A 12,102-nucleotide genomic window follows, 5' to 3' on the forward strand; every position below is an offset into this window, starting at 1 on the left:
GTGTATTTTATGATAGAACCGACATTCTGAAATATTTCAGCAGGCGGGGAAAGGATGGACCAAATGAACACAATTAAATTTAATGAGACTAAATAAATGAAGTTTTGAGTTTCACTTAAAAAATTAGTCCCGAAAGTTTGGAACTCAAAGGGGGAGGCAGAAAATAAAAAGTGAAAAGCCCATGCTCTCCACCCCTGCAGAAAGTTTGTATAGTAAAAATAAAATGAATAATGGAGCACCTACTGTCGGCCGTGCATTTGACTGAGTGCTCATCTGCCTTCATTTAATCCTCCCGATGATTAGCTTCCTTTTATAGAGGAGACTGAGGCTTAGTGAGGTCAGGTCCTTTCCAAGGTCACATGCAGTAAGTGGGGGCCCAGCATCTGCCATTTAAGGAGCATGGTGTGGTGAGGCTCAGAGAACCAGAAGTCTGGACACCTGTCTGGGTCACCCCGTGTGATCTTCAGCTTCTCTATAAAATATGCAGGGGAATAGTTGAAGGAATTTGGAGCCCAGGAAAAGACCAGGGAGGGTGAGCCCTCAGAGGGTGTGGAGCAGAGGGCCCTCATGACTCCTTGGTGAAGACCTCTCAGGTGGAGAGTTCCACACTGTGGGGGTGGCCCCGTCCCTGATCCAAACAGCCTCTGAAATCCGCGTGTGGCGCATGCAGAATGATTTGAGCTAACGCCGCACCACAAGCCAGGCGCTTTGCTTCTTGTTATCTGAAACACCCCAAGGTCATTGGTCCATGTCAAAGCAGGGCTTGCTCATCTACTCCACTGTTTTGAGAACAGTTTGGGGGCTGAGTTTGTCAGCTCCTGGGGACCCAAGAGCGTGTGCGTGTGTGTGTGTGTTCAGCACCATCTTGTGGACACGGAAGTGGGCATGGGCTGTGGTCACCAACTGTGACAGAATGCCCAAACGCAACCTGAAACAGCTGCCACTAGGACAGGGATCATGTTTTTAAGAGAGCTTGCCTACTCTCAGAGCCAGGAGAGCTGACATTAATGACTCTAACCCTATTATTAAACCCAAGGCACCTAGAAGAGCAGAAGTGGATGGTCAGCAACTCAGCAAGCGCCAGCGCTTCCTGGGAGTTGTGCAGCCTACAGGGAGCTGTCTCCTAGGGATGCACCGGTTCAGAAGCCTGGGGGGTACCCAGGCCCCTTCAGTCAGGCCCTTCCACTGCATCCCATGTCCAGCCCTGCCTCGCAAGCCTCAGACATCCCTCTGCCTCTGCCCTGCCTCCTCTCCTTGCTGGTACTGATATCACTCAGCATCACTCACCTTATTGTGCATGAAAGTCCCCTTCCCACCAGGTGAGGATGGAAGGGAATGAAGTATGAAGAGCACAGAGAGCTCCCAGCCCATCTCCTAAACATTCTGACAGAAGCTGGCTGCCTTGGTGTTTCTGTGTGTGAAAAACTGGGTAAAACTCCAATCTAGGTCTCGACAATCTGACTCAGTCCCTTTGCCTAGTTGGGAAGGGCCAACACGTGGGCCTCTAGAAGCCCCTCGAGGGGTAGAAGCTCCTCTCTGGCAACTCAAAGCCCATCCTTTTCTAGGGTTAGTCTGCATAGGAGGAGTACAGGGTACGATCTCTTCAATGGGCATGCGGGGCTCCCCACAACAGAAGAGTCACTAATTTTGTGTCAGTAATACGTAGTTATTGACTATATCATAATGTTACATGGTGATGCACGTACCTGTTCTGTTCTGTTCTGAGTTCATCACTGTTCTGAAAATTATTAACACATTCTCCCAAGGCCTTAAAGTAGGAATTCTGTCTGTATTACTGATAGTCCCCAATTTTGCTAAATATTTGTTCTTCCTCTTACCTCTCCTGAGTACTTTTTAGCTTATTTCCCTTCTTTGGGGCCAGCCTGACCTGAGCCCACCAGAGCTCATTGTGCCTGGACTTCCAGGAGGCCCTCAGAGCCTGGGACTCTGCAGGCCAGTCATCACTTCAGCTTCAGGGAAATCCCCTCTTACAAACCGAACCTGTCAACCATCAAGTGTTAGACTGGTTGCTAGCATCGCTGAAAGATGAGCTGGAGGAAGGAGTTGTAGGTATCGTTCTGTTGTTTTCTAGAATTTTCATCCAAAATGATCAGGGTGAAAAAGAATGAAATTTACCTTTTTTCTGTATTATCTCACTTAATCCTCATTAAGAATGAGGTTGCACTGTCATATCTACTTTATAGATTCAAAAAAATAATAAATCTAGAATGTTAATGGGCTTCTACAAGTTCATACAGCTAGTGTATTAGCAGAACTGGAATATGAGCCCCGACACTGTAAGCAAAGGCCTTATTTTACCCTCCAGAACAAAGATTACCAGCTGCACAGGGAGAAAAAAGGTGACCTGATAGAGCAGGGGAGGGGAAAACTTGAAACTCCTGACTACGTCTGACAGTTGCCAATCATTTTAATCAAGGATTTTGATGCAAGTTTGAATTACAATCTGGAATAAATCACATAAATATGCTACACCTCAAAATGAACACAAAGTTTTCTTTTTTCTTACTGGACAAAATACTAATGAATTCATGGAGATTTAAAGAATTATGAAATCAAAAATCCAAAACCAGGGCCAGGCATGGTGGCGCATGCCTGTAATCCCAGCCGCTCAGGAGGCTGAGGCAGGAGGATAGTGAATTCAAAACCAGCTTCAGCAAAAGCAAGGCACTGAGAAACTCAGTGAGACCCTGACTCTAAATGAAATATAAAATAGGGCTGGGGATATGGCTCAGTGGTCGAGTGCCCCTGAGTTCAATCCCCAGTACCAAAAAAAAAAAAACCAAAAAAACCAGAACCATAAAAATTCTCCCTAAAATAAACCATAACCAACGGGATGTGTTCTTAGGTTCCTACTTTAGAGTAAGAGCTAGGACTTTGCATGCCAAAGATCCCCTTTGCGTGCAAAGAAAGGAGCAGGTGTGGTCTGCCCAGAGTCTGTAAACAGACCAGAGAGGTGAGCAGGCAGAATGCAGGGGAAGGGAAAAGAATGTCACCACCCACAACAGGCAGATGGTCCAGCAAACAGGCAACATCCCCGCTTCTTTATACTTGTCGATTTATAGCCAAATACGAGTGGCCTTCTGACTTAAAAGGAAAAGCACACATAACAGAAATTTATTAGTGCTCTAAGTATATGTTTTAAACAGATTATTTTGTCCCCCTTCCTACCAGGCTTTCTACCCGAACAGCTAATAAGTAGTCACCTTTAAAGATCTTTATTTAGATTTTTAATGCCTCTTCCCACAGGCTCAGGAGAAGCATCAACAGTGCCATTAATGAAAGAAAAGAGAACCATTTAGATTGTTTTTGTGAGCAGATGCCCACGTGTGCGTTGGCTCAGGCTTGGGGGTAGCGGCTCCGCCCTAGGGAAGAAGGATCAAGTTGGTGGACGCTGTGGGCCGTCAAGCAACGACAGGGTTGCAGGGAACTCTGAGCACAATGTGAGATATGATCTTTGTCGCTGCCATTGAGGAATTTCACATTCCCTGATTTGGGGAGCCAAGACTTAGCTAGTCCTTGCTCTTACTGACGTTTGTGGTTAATAATAATCATTTATCAAAATAATAGTAATAGAATAACTAATGCTTATGGAGCCCAATTTTGTGCCATATACTGCTGAGCACTTTATGGGTCTTACCATTTAGTCCTCATGTTAACCCTAGTCGCTCCTGTTAGGAGCTCCATTTGGCAGATGAGGTGCAAAGAGTCTAAGAAACTTGCCCCGGTCTTGATTGAATCAGGGCCACTGACGCCAAGATCCAGGCTCTTGCCACCGTACTAGACTGGACACCGTCTGCCTTATCCTCTGTTGTCCTTAGCTAGAGAGCCCTGTTATAGGAAAGTCCTAGTGTAGTGTTTGGGGGGTCTCTCCTTCTCCTGGTTGATAGCTTCAGTCTTCGCTGCATTCCCTTTCTATGCCCCCTTCTAATTGGCATCCCTGATGCCATTACCATATGACACTCAAGAAATGGTGGGGGGAGACCTTCAATAACTATTGTCTTGAAACAGAAAGTAGATAAAAAGTTAAAGGAATTAATCTTTGTGAACAGCATACATTACATTACACTGAAGCTTATTAAGAAAATGAATTAAAAGTAGAATTTTCTGGAAAATACTGAACCGCCCTTAAATGTTCACCCCAGGAACCCCTGATGGTACATGTGGTATTTCTGACCATATTAGAGAAATGGTCCCCCTCTGGCAGGGGTTGCAGGTCAGAAGTGGAAATGCTAAGTTCTTTATTCTGTCTTGGTGCTCATGAGCTTGAGTCACAGGCTACCCCTTGCTAGCTAAATGGTCTTGACCGAGTTCCACAGCCTCTCTGAATCTGTTTTATTATCTGTAAAATTAGGCTGTGAGGCCTGAATGGGCCCACTGGATGTGGTGTGCCCCGCAGTGCCGGGTACACGGACGTGCCCTTTACGTGCTGGGGAACAAGGCTTGGCCGTCACACCTGCATGATCTTCCTCCTGCCGAAGAATAAGTTGACACGGGGACCTGGACTCATTTGCGGAGGGATGTGGACGTCATTTAAAGTAACTTTGGGGAGCGCTGCCCAGAGGGGCTCCAACATGAGCAGGAGACAGTGACCTGTTTCTTCACACTGTCATCAGAAGCCAGGGGCCAGCTCGTGGGCACTGCGCATCTCGGGAGTTTTCAGCAGGATGCAGACTAGTGAAGCACACAGCAGAATGCAGGTAACACACCTGCCCGGACCCCTCTCCCCAGCGTCTGCTGTCACTTGGCTCCGCTGGGAAGCGCCCCTTACCAGCGCTCTCCGTCTCGCCCTTGGTTGCCTGATAGAGAGGGGAGCTTGTGTTTTTGGAGTGGCTCATTTCCTGGAGCACTGGATACACAAGCACCCATAGTTCCATAACCCGGAAGCAGATCACAGGCCCAGCACCATCTCCAGATCTGCCTCTCAGAAGAGGAGGTCGGGCAAGGGAGGGGACGAGGCCGGGAGGTTACAGGGAGTGGGAAGCCACGGGAGTGCCAGAAGGGAGGATGTCACGTGAGCACGAAGTCCTCCCCAGACCATCAAGGCCTGACCCTGCACAAGTGTGCTGCCAACTTTTCATTTTTAGTATTTAATAAAGTTAATTTTTAAAAAGTTGGTTGCCAATTCAGTCCAAGCCCCCAAGACAAAGACCCCAGCCCTGGATTTTGAGCACAACATCTCAGGAGAATTTGAAGGACTGTTCCTTTCCTCATTTGAGCCAAAGCAGTGACAGTGAGTGATCGTTCTGGGTTTTGAAGCTGTGTCAATGTTCTCGCTAGTTTGGGCAGTAAGATCTTACGAGCTCGGCTCTGGGCACCATTGTTGACCTGGTTTTCATGTAGTGCTTTTGTTTTCCCCTTTCAGGATAGCTTTCTTGATTTTATTGATACAAACGTGTACCCCACCCCCTCCCCATAGCATGGTTGGGAATCAGCGGGGCAGTCACGTTGACCTGATGCTGGTCCTAAAAGCTTGCCGACGTGCCAAGTGTGCTGCTTCTGTAAAGCTGACTCGTGGCGGGTGCTCTTTGGTTCTGCATTCATCTTGGAAATGTTTATCAGCCCCTCTTACGTAGCAGTCGCAGAGCTGATTGCTGGGGAAACTGGTAAACAGTCTCAGCCTCACACAAGTGTACTCTGTGGTAAGGCACGTGTTTGTCAAGTGACTTTGAATGGCAGTCATAATAAGTACTGGAAAGAAAAGCGTGCTGTGAGTGCGTAACAGAGGACCTAACAGGGACCGGGTGGGTTGCTGCCCAGGCTAGAGGGCACTCCAGGCTGCAGAAGCAGCCCGTGCAGATGGCCTGAGATGGGAAGGACCTGGCACATTCAAGGAACAGAAAGAGGCCTCATGTGGGATAGAGTGGCAGGAAGTGAGGTCAAATCACAGGGGATTTTATAAACCTTCGCAAGGACACTGGGATATGGATGTGGGATCTGGCCAGCCTCTGACTGTGTCCCTGCTCCCTACTGGCCAGGAGAGCCTCTTCCCCAGGTACCCTGTGCTCTCATGCTGCACCCTGCCTGGCTGGTCCCTAGCTCAAGCCTCATGACCCTGAACCTGCACCAGTGCCCTCCACGAGAGGGTGAACCTGCACACTGCTGTGGGGGAGGGAGGCACACAGCTCACCTTCCTCATGTGTTCACTTTAGACCAGCCCGTCCTGACTGCGGGGATGTTTTCTGGGCTGTGGGACAGTCGCTGTGACCGACTGCATGCCAGGCAGTACCTGGAGGACGCCTGCTATACGGTCATTGTCCATCTGGCCAACCACGAAGGACCCCAGGCCTAAGTGGCACTGTCTAGCAGTGTCCAGATTGTCCTGGGAACTGCCGCCGTGATAGGGGCTGCTCACCTTAACTCTGAATCTCGGCTCCCCTTCTTGGGTCCTCCCGGCACGTTCTTCAGTATCTTTCAGTGATTTTCTAGCATGTGACTCAGGCTGGCTGTCCCTGATGGCCTACCTCTTAAGTCCCAGCATAGGTCTATTCCTGCTTGGAACTTCCTTGGGAGTGATCCTATATAATAAGCCTGCAGTTTGAACTTGGTGCTGGGCCCTTTTGTGCTGTTTAGAGCAGGTCACCTGCTCTGACTCCCTCTGCACTGTGTGTGCCGGTGCACAAGAGGATTCAGAGTGCAGCAGGCTGAACACTGTTCCGCCATCAGGAATTACACGCCCTGGTGTAAGCAAGTCACTTCTCTGGGCTCAGTTTCTACATATTAATAATATCAGCTTCCATATATTGAGCGTTGACTCTGTCAATTCATTTAATTCCTCAGTATGTACTGATATTTCCATTTTGTGTGCCTACTATATGCTGTGACCTGGAGAGGTAGTTGTGAGTAGTGAACAGGATAAATAAGGCCCTGTCCCTTTTGGAACTTACTTTCTGGTAGGCACAGTGGAGAGGAAACAAGCAGGCAGGTACAGTAGTCCCCCTTTATCCAAAGTTTCACTGTTCACCCTTTCAGTGACCCAAGGTCAGCTGCAGTCTGAAAATAATACATGGAAAATTTCAGAAATAACTCATAAGTTTTAAATGAACTTTTACTACAGTTTATTATTTGTAATTGTTAATCTCTGACTATTCCTAATTGGTAAATTCAATTTTATCATTGGTGTGTGTGCTTGGAAAAAACAGCATCTACAGGGTTTGGTTCTATCTTTAGTTCCAGGCCTCCAGCGAGGGTTGTGAAGTATCTCTCCTGTAGATAAGTGGGGACTGTGGTAACTGCAATTTGAGGTAAGTGGTAGGAGGGCAGGTAAAAGGGGGAGCAGGTAGCAGGAAGGGGTGCCCCAGGTGAGGTTGGAGCATCAGGGGAGCCAGCCATGGTAGTACTGGAGCCAGTGATTCAGAGGCCCCAAGCTCAGATGGGACTGGGTAGGTGCATAAGCCAAGTGGGCAGAAGATCAGGGTGGGAGGGAACAAATAAATCTGAAGACCTACGTGGTCTTCTCCTGCAGATCCTCAGTCTGGAGGCTCTCCGAGACCAAGCCCAAGGAAAAGTAATGGCAGTTGCACCTTCTCCATGTCACAGCGCATACCTCAGCTACTTCAGATGAAGCTGTATACATCTCACGTGGGCAAAGTGATTGTGTCAGTTGGGTCAGCCCCTGAACATAGCACGTGTATCTAAGGACTTCTGGAGAGGCCTCAGACATAGTAACCTCTAGGCCATGACAGAGTCTGGACTTTAAGGCTTGGAAAGGCCACCAGTAGGGCTGTTAGCAGGGCTTGACTTGATCTCACCTGTCAGTCACCCTGCATACTACTCAAAGGGGGGCTGCAAGAGCAGTTCCCTCTCTAGCCCCTGGTTGGCAGGGTACAGTTGAGTCTCAAGCTGCTCGCAGCTGATACACATCAAACTCCTACTGTGCCAAGTACTGCTTTCGGTGCCTTTTGCGTACATTACATCACCCACGCCTTTCTACCCAGAGTCTGGTTCATCCAGGAAGAACCGGTGTGAAGTGTGATCCACTTCTTGCTGGAGTCCAGTGCAGAGGGACTGAGGGTGGGTCAGGGGAGCAGTGAGGAGGTGCATTTAGGTTGTTTGACACCATAGTGGCATTGGTGCACTGTCCATTTGAGGGGAACCTGTCCTCACCATTCTTGTTTAGAAGCCAGAGTGGAGAGGCTTCCTCCGCCCTCCCCTGGGGGCAGTAGCCAATTGAGAAAAGTAGGGTTAACTCGGCCAGCTCTTGTGGTTCACAAGAAAATGATATTTGGTCTTTGAAACCAATCTGTTCATGCTAAGTCACTCCTACAGTGAGAAGTTTCAGTGGACAGGAACCCTGTCGTCAGTCCCTGCAACATCCCGATGAAAACCGCCCATTGCATTCGGAACTCCTGTCGGTGGAATTTGGTTGAAACGGGGACACAGCCCACAAGGGCCTCAGAGACAGCTTCTCCGAGCCTGTTTGCCAGGTTTTTTAAGCAAGCAGGTGTCCAGACAAGCTTGATCCTGAGATGAACCCAAGGTACTCAGGCTCCCCTAAAACGCTGCTGTGTTTTAAAATGAGAAAAAAAAAAAAAAAAAAGAAAAAGAAAAAAAGAAACCAGGACCTTCTCCCCCTTTCATCTTTCCAAATAAGCTACCTAAAATATTTAAGTGGCCTGTTGCATCATTCACGAGTCTCACAGTGCCTGTTCTCACAGCCTGTGTGCACGCAAGTACAAGCCTGGAGACCAGACGGACTGTTTACCTTCTCCAGGTAATGGGGAAGGTGGCCCCAGCCAGCTCCCGGCTGTGGCGCGCTCTGCGGCCCTGGGAGGTCGGCCTGTAGAACCGCCCGAGTTTCGGTTAAGAAAACACGCTTCCCTGGCACCCGGTGCCTTCTTGACTCTGACAGCTTACGTGCATTAAACCCTGATTCATGCTCTTCTGTGCCCTTTCGGGCCCCATGTAGAAGACAAAAGCAAGAGGATTTTCCTTTTCCTAGACGCAGCTCAACTCTATAAAGGGCTTCTGTTTTGTAATCTGTTTTTGAGATCTGATGCATGTGTTTCTAACACCCCATCACGTGAGGTCTGACGTAGACACCCAACACGACTGTGAGCAAATGTACTGCAGAAATGCGTGTGGGTCGTTTGCAGCCAGCTCCCGAAGCAAAATGTCCTCTGTGAGAAAACTCCCCGCAGGACCCGCAGACCCCTGCAGTAGAGTCGACACCAGGACAGGCTCCGCTCTGGCCCCATATGGACTGTGAGTTTGACTTTTGCAGGACTGCAGGTCAGTATCCTAATACAGTGCGTTCTTTTTTTAGTTAGGGTTTATTTCTAAGTTTCTTTTTATAGAGGACGGCTTGCAGTAGAGAGAGGAGGAAGTTGTTCTGTTGATTCCGTTTTATTATTTGTCTTAGGAATTGAGCAGCCAGGGTACTGGTGAGAGGGCTCTTGGCCTTGTCCTCTGATCAGAAGATTTAGAAAAATGGGGTTCAGTCTGGCCCTGAAGAGTAGACACGTGACTTCCACTTCTCACTAAGGAAGTTCACTGGAAAGTTATTTCACTCTCTTTTCGTGTCTTAAGGATCTACTAATAGAGTTATGCCAGATTTTTATTAATAAGCCTTTAAAGGCCTACATAATAGATACGTAAAGTTTATGTGGAAAATATCATTTTAATTTTTTTTTTACTTCCATAAATTTTAGTAAAATTGCCTGAATTAATTGGAAAGAAGGTTTAATTATGCTAGAAGTACTGGGAAGTAGCTGGTCAGATCATTGCCAAGAACTGCTTCCTTTGTTTTCAAATCCAGCCCCAGAATGAGTGAACCAAGGCCTGAAAGCAGCATTCGGGACACAGCGTGGGGCGGATTTTGAGTAGGTGAATAGACAGATTCATTTGGGCAAACAGATCACTATGAACAAGCTGGTTCTTGAGGCTTGGTGTGCAGGGACACAGCAAAGACAGATTGTACAGACAGAATCATGCCCTGCAAATCCAAGGACGATCTCCTCAGTACAGTGTGGACAGGCCTGTTGTCACCTGGCTTTGAAGCCATGCTCAAATTCAAGAGATAGTTAGTAATCATGTCAAGCTTAGAAAAGCAATGAGAGGTACAGAGTACCTGTGTGATGCTGGGTATGTCCATCTGTTTCTCTGTCCCTTGGTCTCCCCATCTGTCTCCTGGGGATTTCTGCTTTGTATTTTATTGTACTTTCATTCACTTTCTCTTTAGTCCTTTTAGGTTTATATACAACTTATCTTATTGAGCAAAATAATTCTCTGGTGGGAGAAATCATTTAAAAATTATCGTAAACATCTTCTATTGGCTAGCACAGCAGTTCTCAAATTTATTGATCCCAAGGCCCCCTTATAGAAACCATTGAGGACCCAAAGAGCATTCATTGATCTACATTTTGTCTGTTGGTGTTTATCATATTCGAAATTTTAAATGAGAGTTTAAAACTATTAACTCATGAAAAATGACTGGTAAAACCAATCGCAAGATAAAATAACATTTAACTAAAATGACTGTCCTCTAAAATGAAAAAAAATAATAGTGAAAAGAGTGTATTCATTTATATTTTTATAAATATATTTAAGTTTGGCTTAAAAAAGATGGCTGGGTTTTTATGTGCTTTTACACTTGGTTGCAATACAGCATATTGTGTTAGTTGAGGTATGAAAAGAAAATTCAGCCTCACACAAGCAAGCATTTGGAAAAGGAGGAGTTTTTAAATAGGTTTTTCAGTTGTTGTAGATATTTTTTGATACTACACCAAAACTTGACAAGTGGTCGTTTCTTAAGTTAGTTGCAACATAGAATCTGAAACTTTTAATGTACAATGAACTTTTAATGTTCTGTTACATTTAAATCTACTATTTTCTGTTGCATGGTTTAGCCCATACATGATTTTTTGGTAACAGTATGCATTGGTCATTGGAAAATATTGGTTTGGGCTGGGGCTATAGCTCAGTTGGTAGAGTGCTTTCCTCACAAGCACAAGGCCCTAGGTTCAATCCCTAGCACCTCAAAAAAAAAAAAAAAAAAGAAAAGAAAAAAAGAAAGAAAATATTGGTTTACTGCGTTAGGCAGATCTACTACATATGATCTTTCAACTACATCACATAATGTCACATTTGGTGACATCATCTGCCTCACAGTGCGCTCACTATGAATACATGTTTCCAATTTTGAAATTTTCCCTTTAAAACCAAATTTTATTACTGGTAACAAAATATCCTTGAAGTGACAGATAGTCTTAGTCCAACTATGTGTCTCAATCAACATAGTTTTTCTGTCAATCCTTTCAAATAAAGCTGGTTCATGAAAACAGTTGGCTAATTTAGCTCACAACTCAAAGAGCCCCCAATTTCCCAGATGCAGAGCCATCATGGTGCTTGAGTGTGCATGAGAAGTGTTTTACACACACCTTCCACTTTACTTCCCCAAATATTAAAATGCATAGATCTACTCCAGGGTCAAGACCCAATAAAGTGAATAATTCTCACTCCTTCAATTGGGTGTGACTGACATGGTGCCTGCCAGCAGTTTTACCCATCATTGCTTTTGTACGTTTCCGGCACATCTCAACATCCTTTTTTTTTTTTTTTTCTTTTTTCTTTTAAAGGCAAATAATATCTTAGTATCATGTGAAAATAGTTTGGATCTCAGAAACCTAGAGAAGGGTCTTGAGAGACAGAGGTCCATGAAACACCATAAGAACTACCAGATTAGAAGAGTGCTAGGGAGAAAAAAAAAAAAAAAGCTCGACAAGAACTGATTTTTATTTTCCTAGTCATTTTGCTGCGTCTGTAGTAGAATCTGGGTTCATTTAGGTCTGATTTTTAAGGCTGTAAATCAGGGCGTGCTGTAAGCACATTATGTAATTGAAGCCATTGCTGCCCCGGGTCTGAGAAGCCAGTTCCTCTCACTCTCTATCAACATTACCAAGGATGTACCCTGCCTGTAGGTACAGAGGACAAAGAGATAAGACTGTCCCTGCACTCAAGGAGCTCACAGGGAGGATATATGTGAATGATTGAATAATCCCATATGCTAGAATGATGGTATGGACCAAGAACTAGAATCCCAGAGGAGGGAGGCTGCCTAGAGGAGGTGTCAGTTGGAGGACATCT

The 12,102-nt window shown here is 46.1% G+C and overlaps 1 protein-coding gene across 21 annotated transcripts in view; it reads left to right on the top strand.

Moving 5' to 3' along the window:
* The window catches only part of ZBTB38 (zinc finger and BTB domain containing 38), an 86,062-nt gene that overhangs the window by 36,726 nt on the left and 37,234 nt on the right, over positions 1 to 12,102 (top strand). For 5 of the 21 annotated variants that reach the window (XM_079100369.1, XM_079100370.1, XM_079100368.1 and 2 more), the window contains one exon: positions 4,373 to 4,718. The exons of 9 other annotated variants lie outside the window; for them this stretch is intronic. In XM_079100369.1, coding sequence (XP_078956495.1) covers positions 4,686 to 4,718 — 33 coding nt within the window. In that variant the 5' untranslated portion in view covers positions 4,373 to 4,685. 7 more of the 21 variants (XM_079100365.1, XM_079100366.1, XR_013757227.1 and 4 more) reach the window with 6 other exon arrangements.

This window comes from Sciurus vulgaris (genome assembly GCF_902686455.1).
Source record: "Sciurus vulgaris genome assembly, chromosome: 10".
NCBI classification, from domain to species: Eukaryota; Metazoa; Chordata; class Mammalia; order Rodentia; family Sciuridae; genus Sciurus; species Sciurus vulgaris.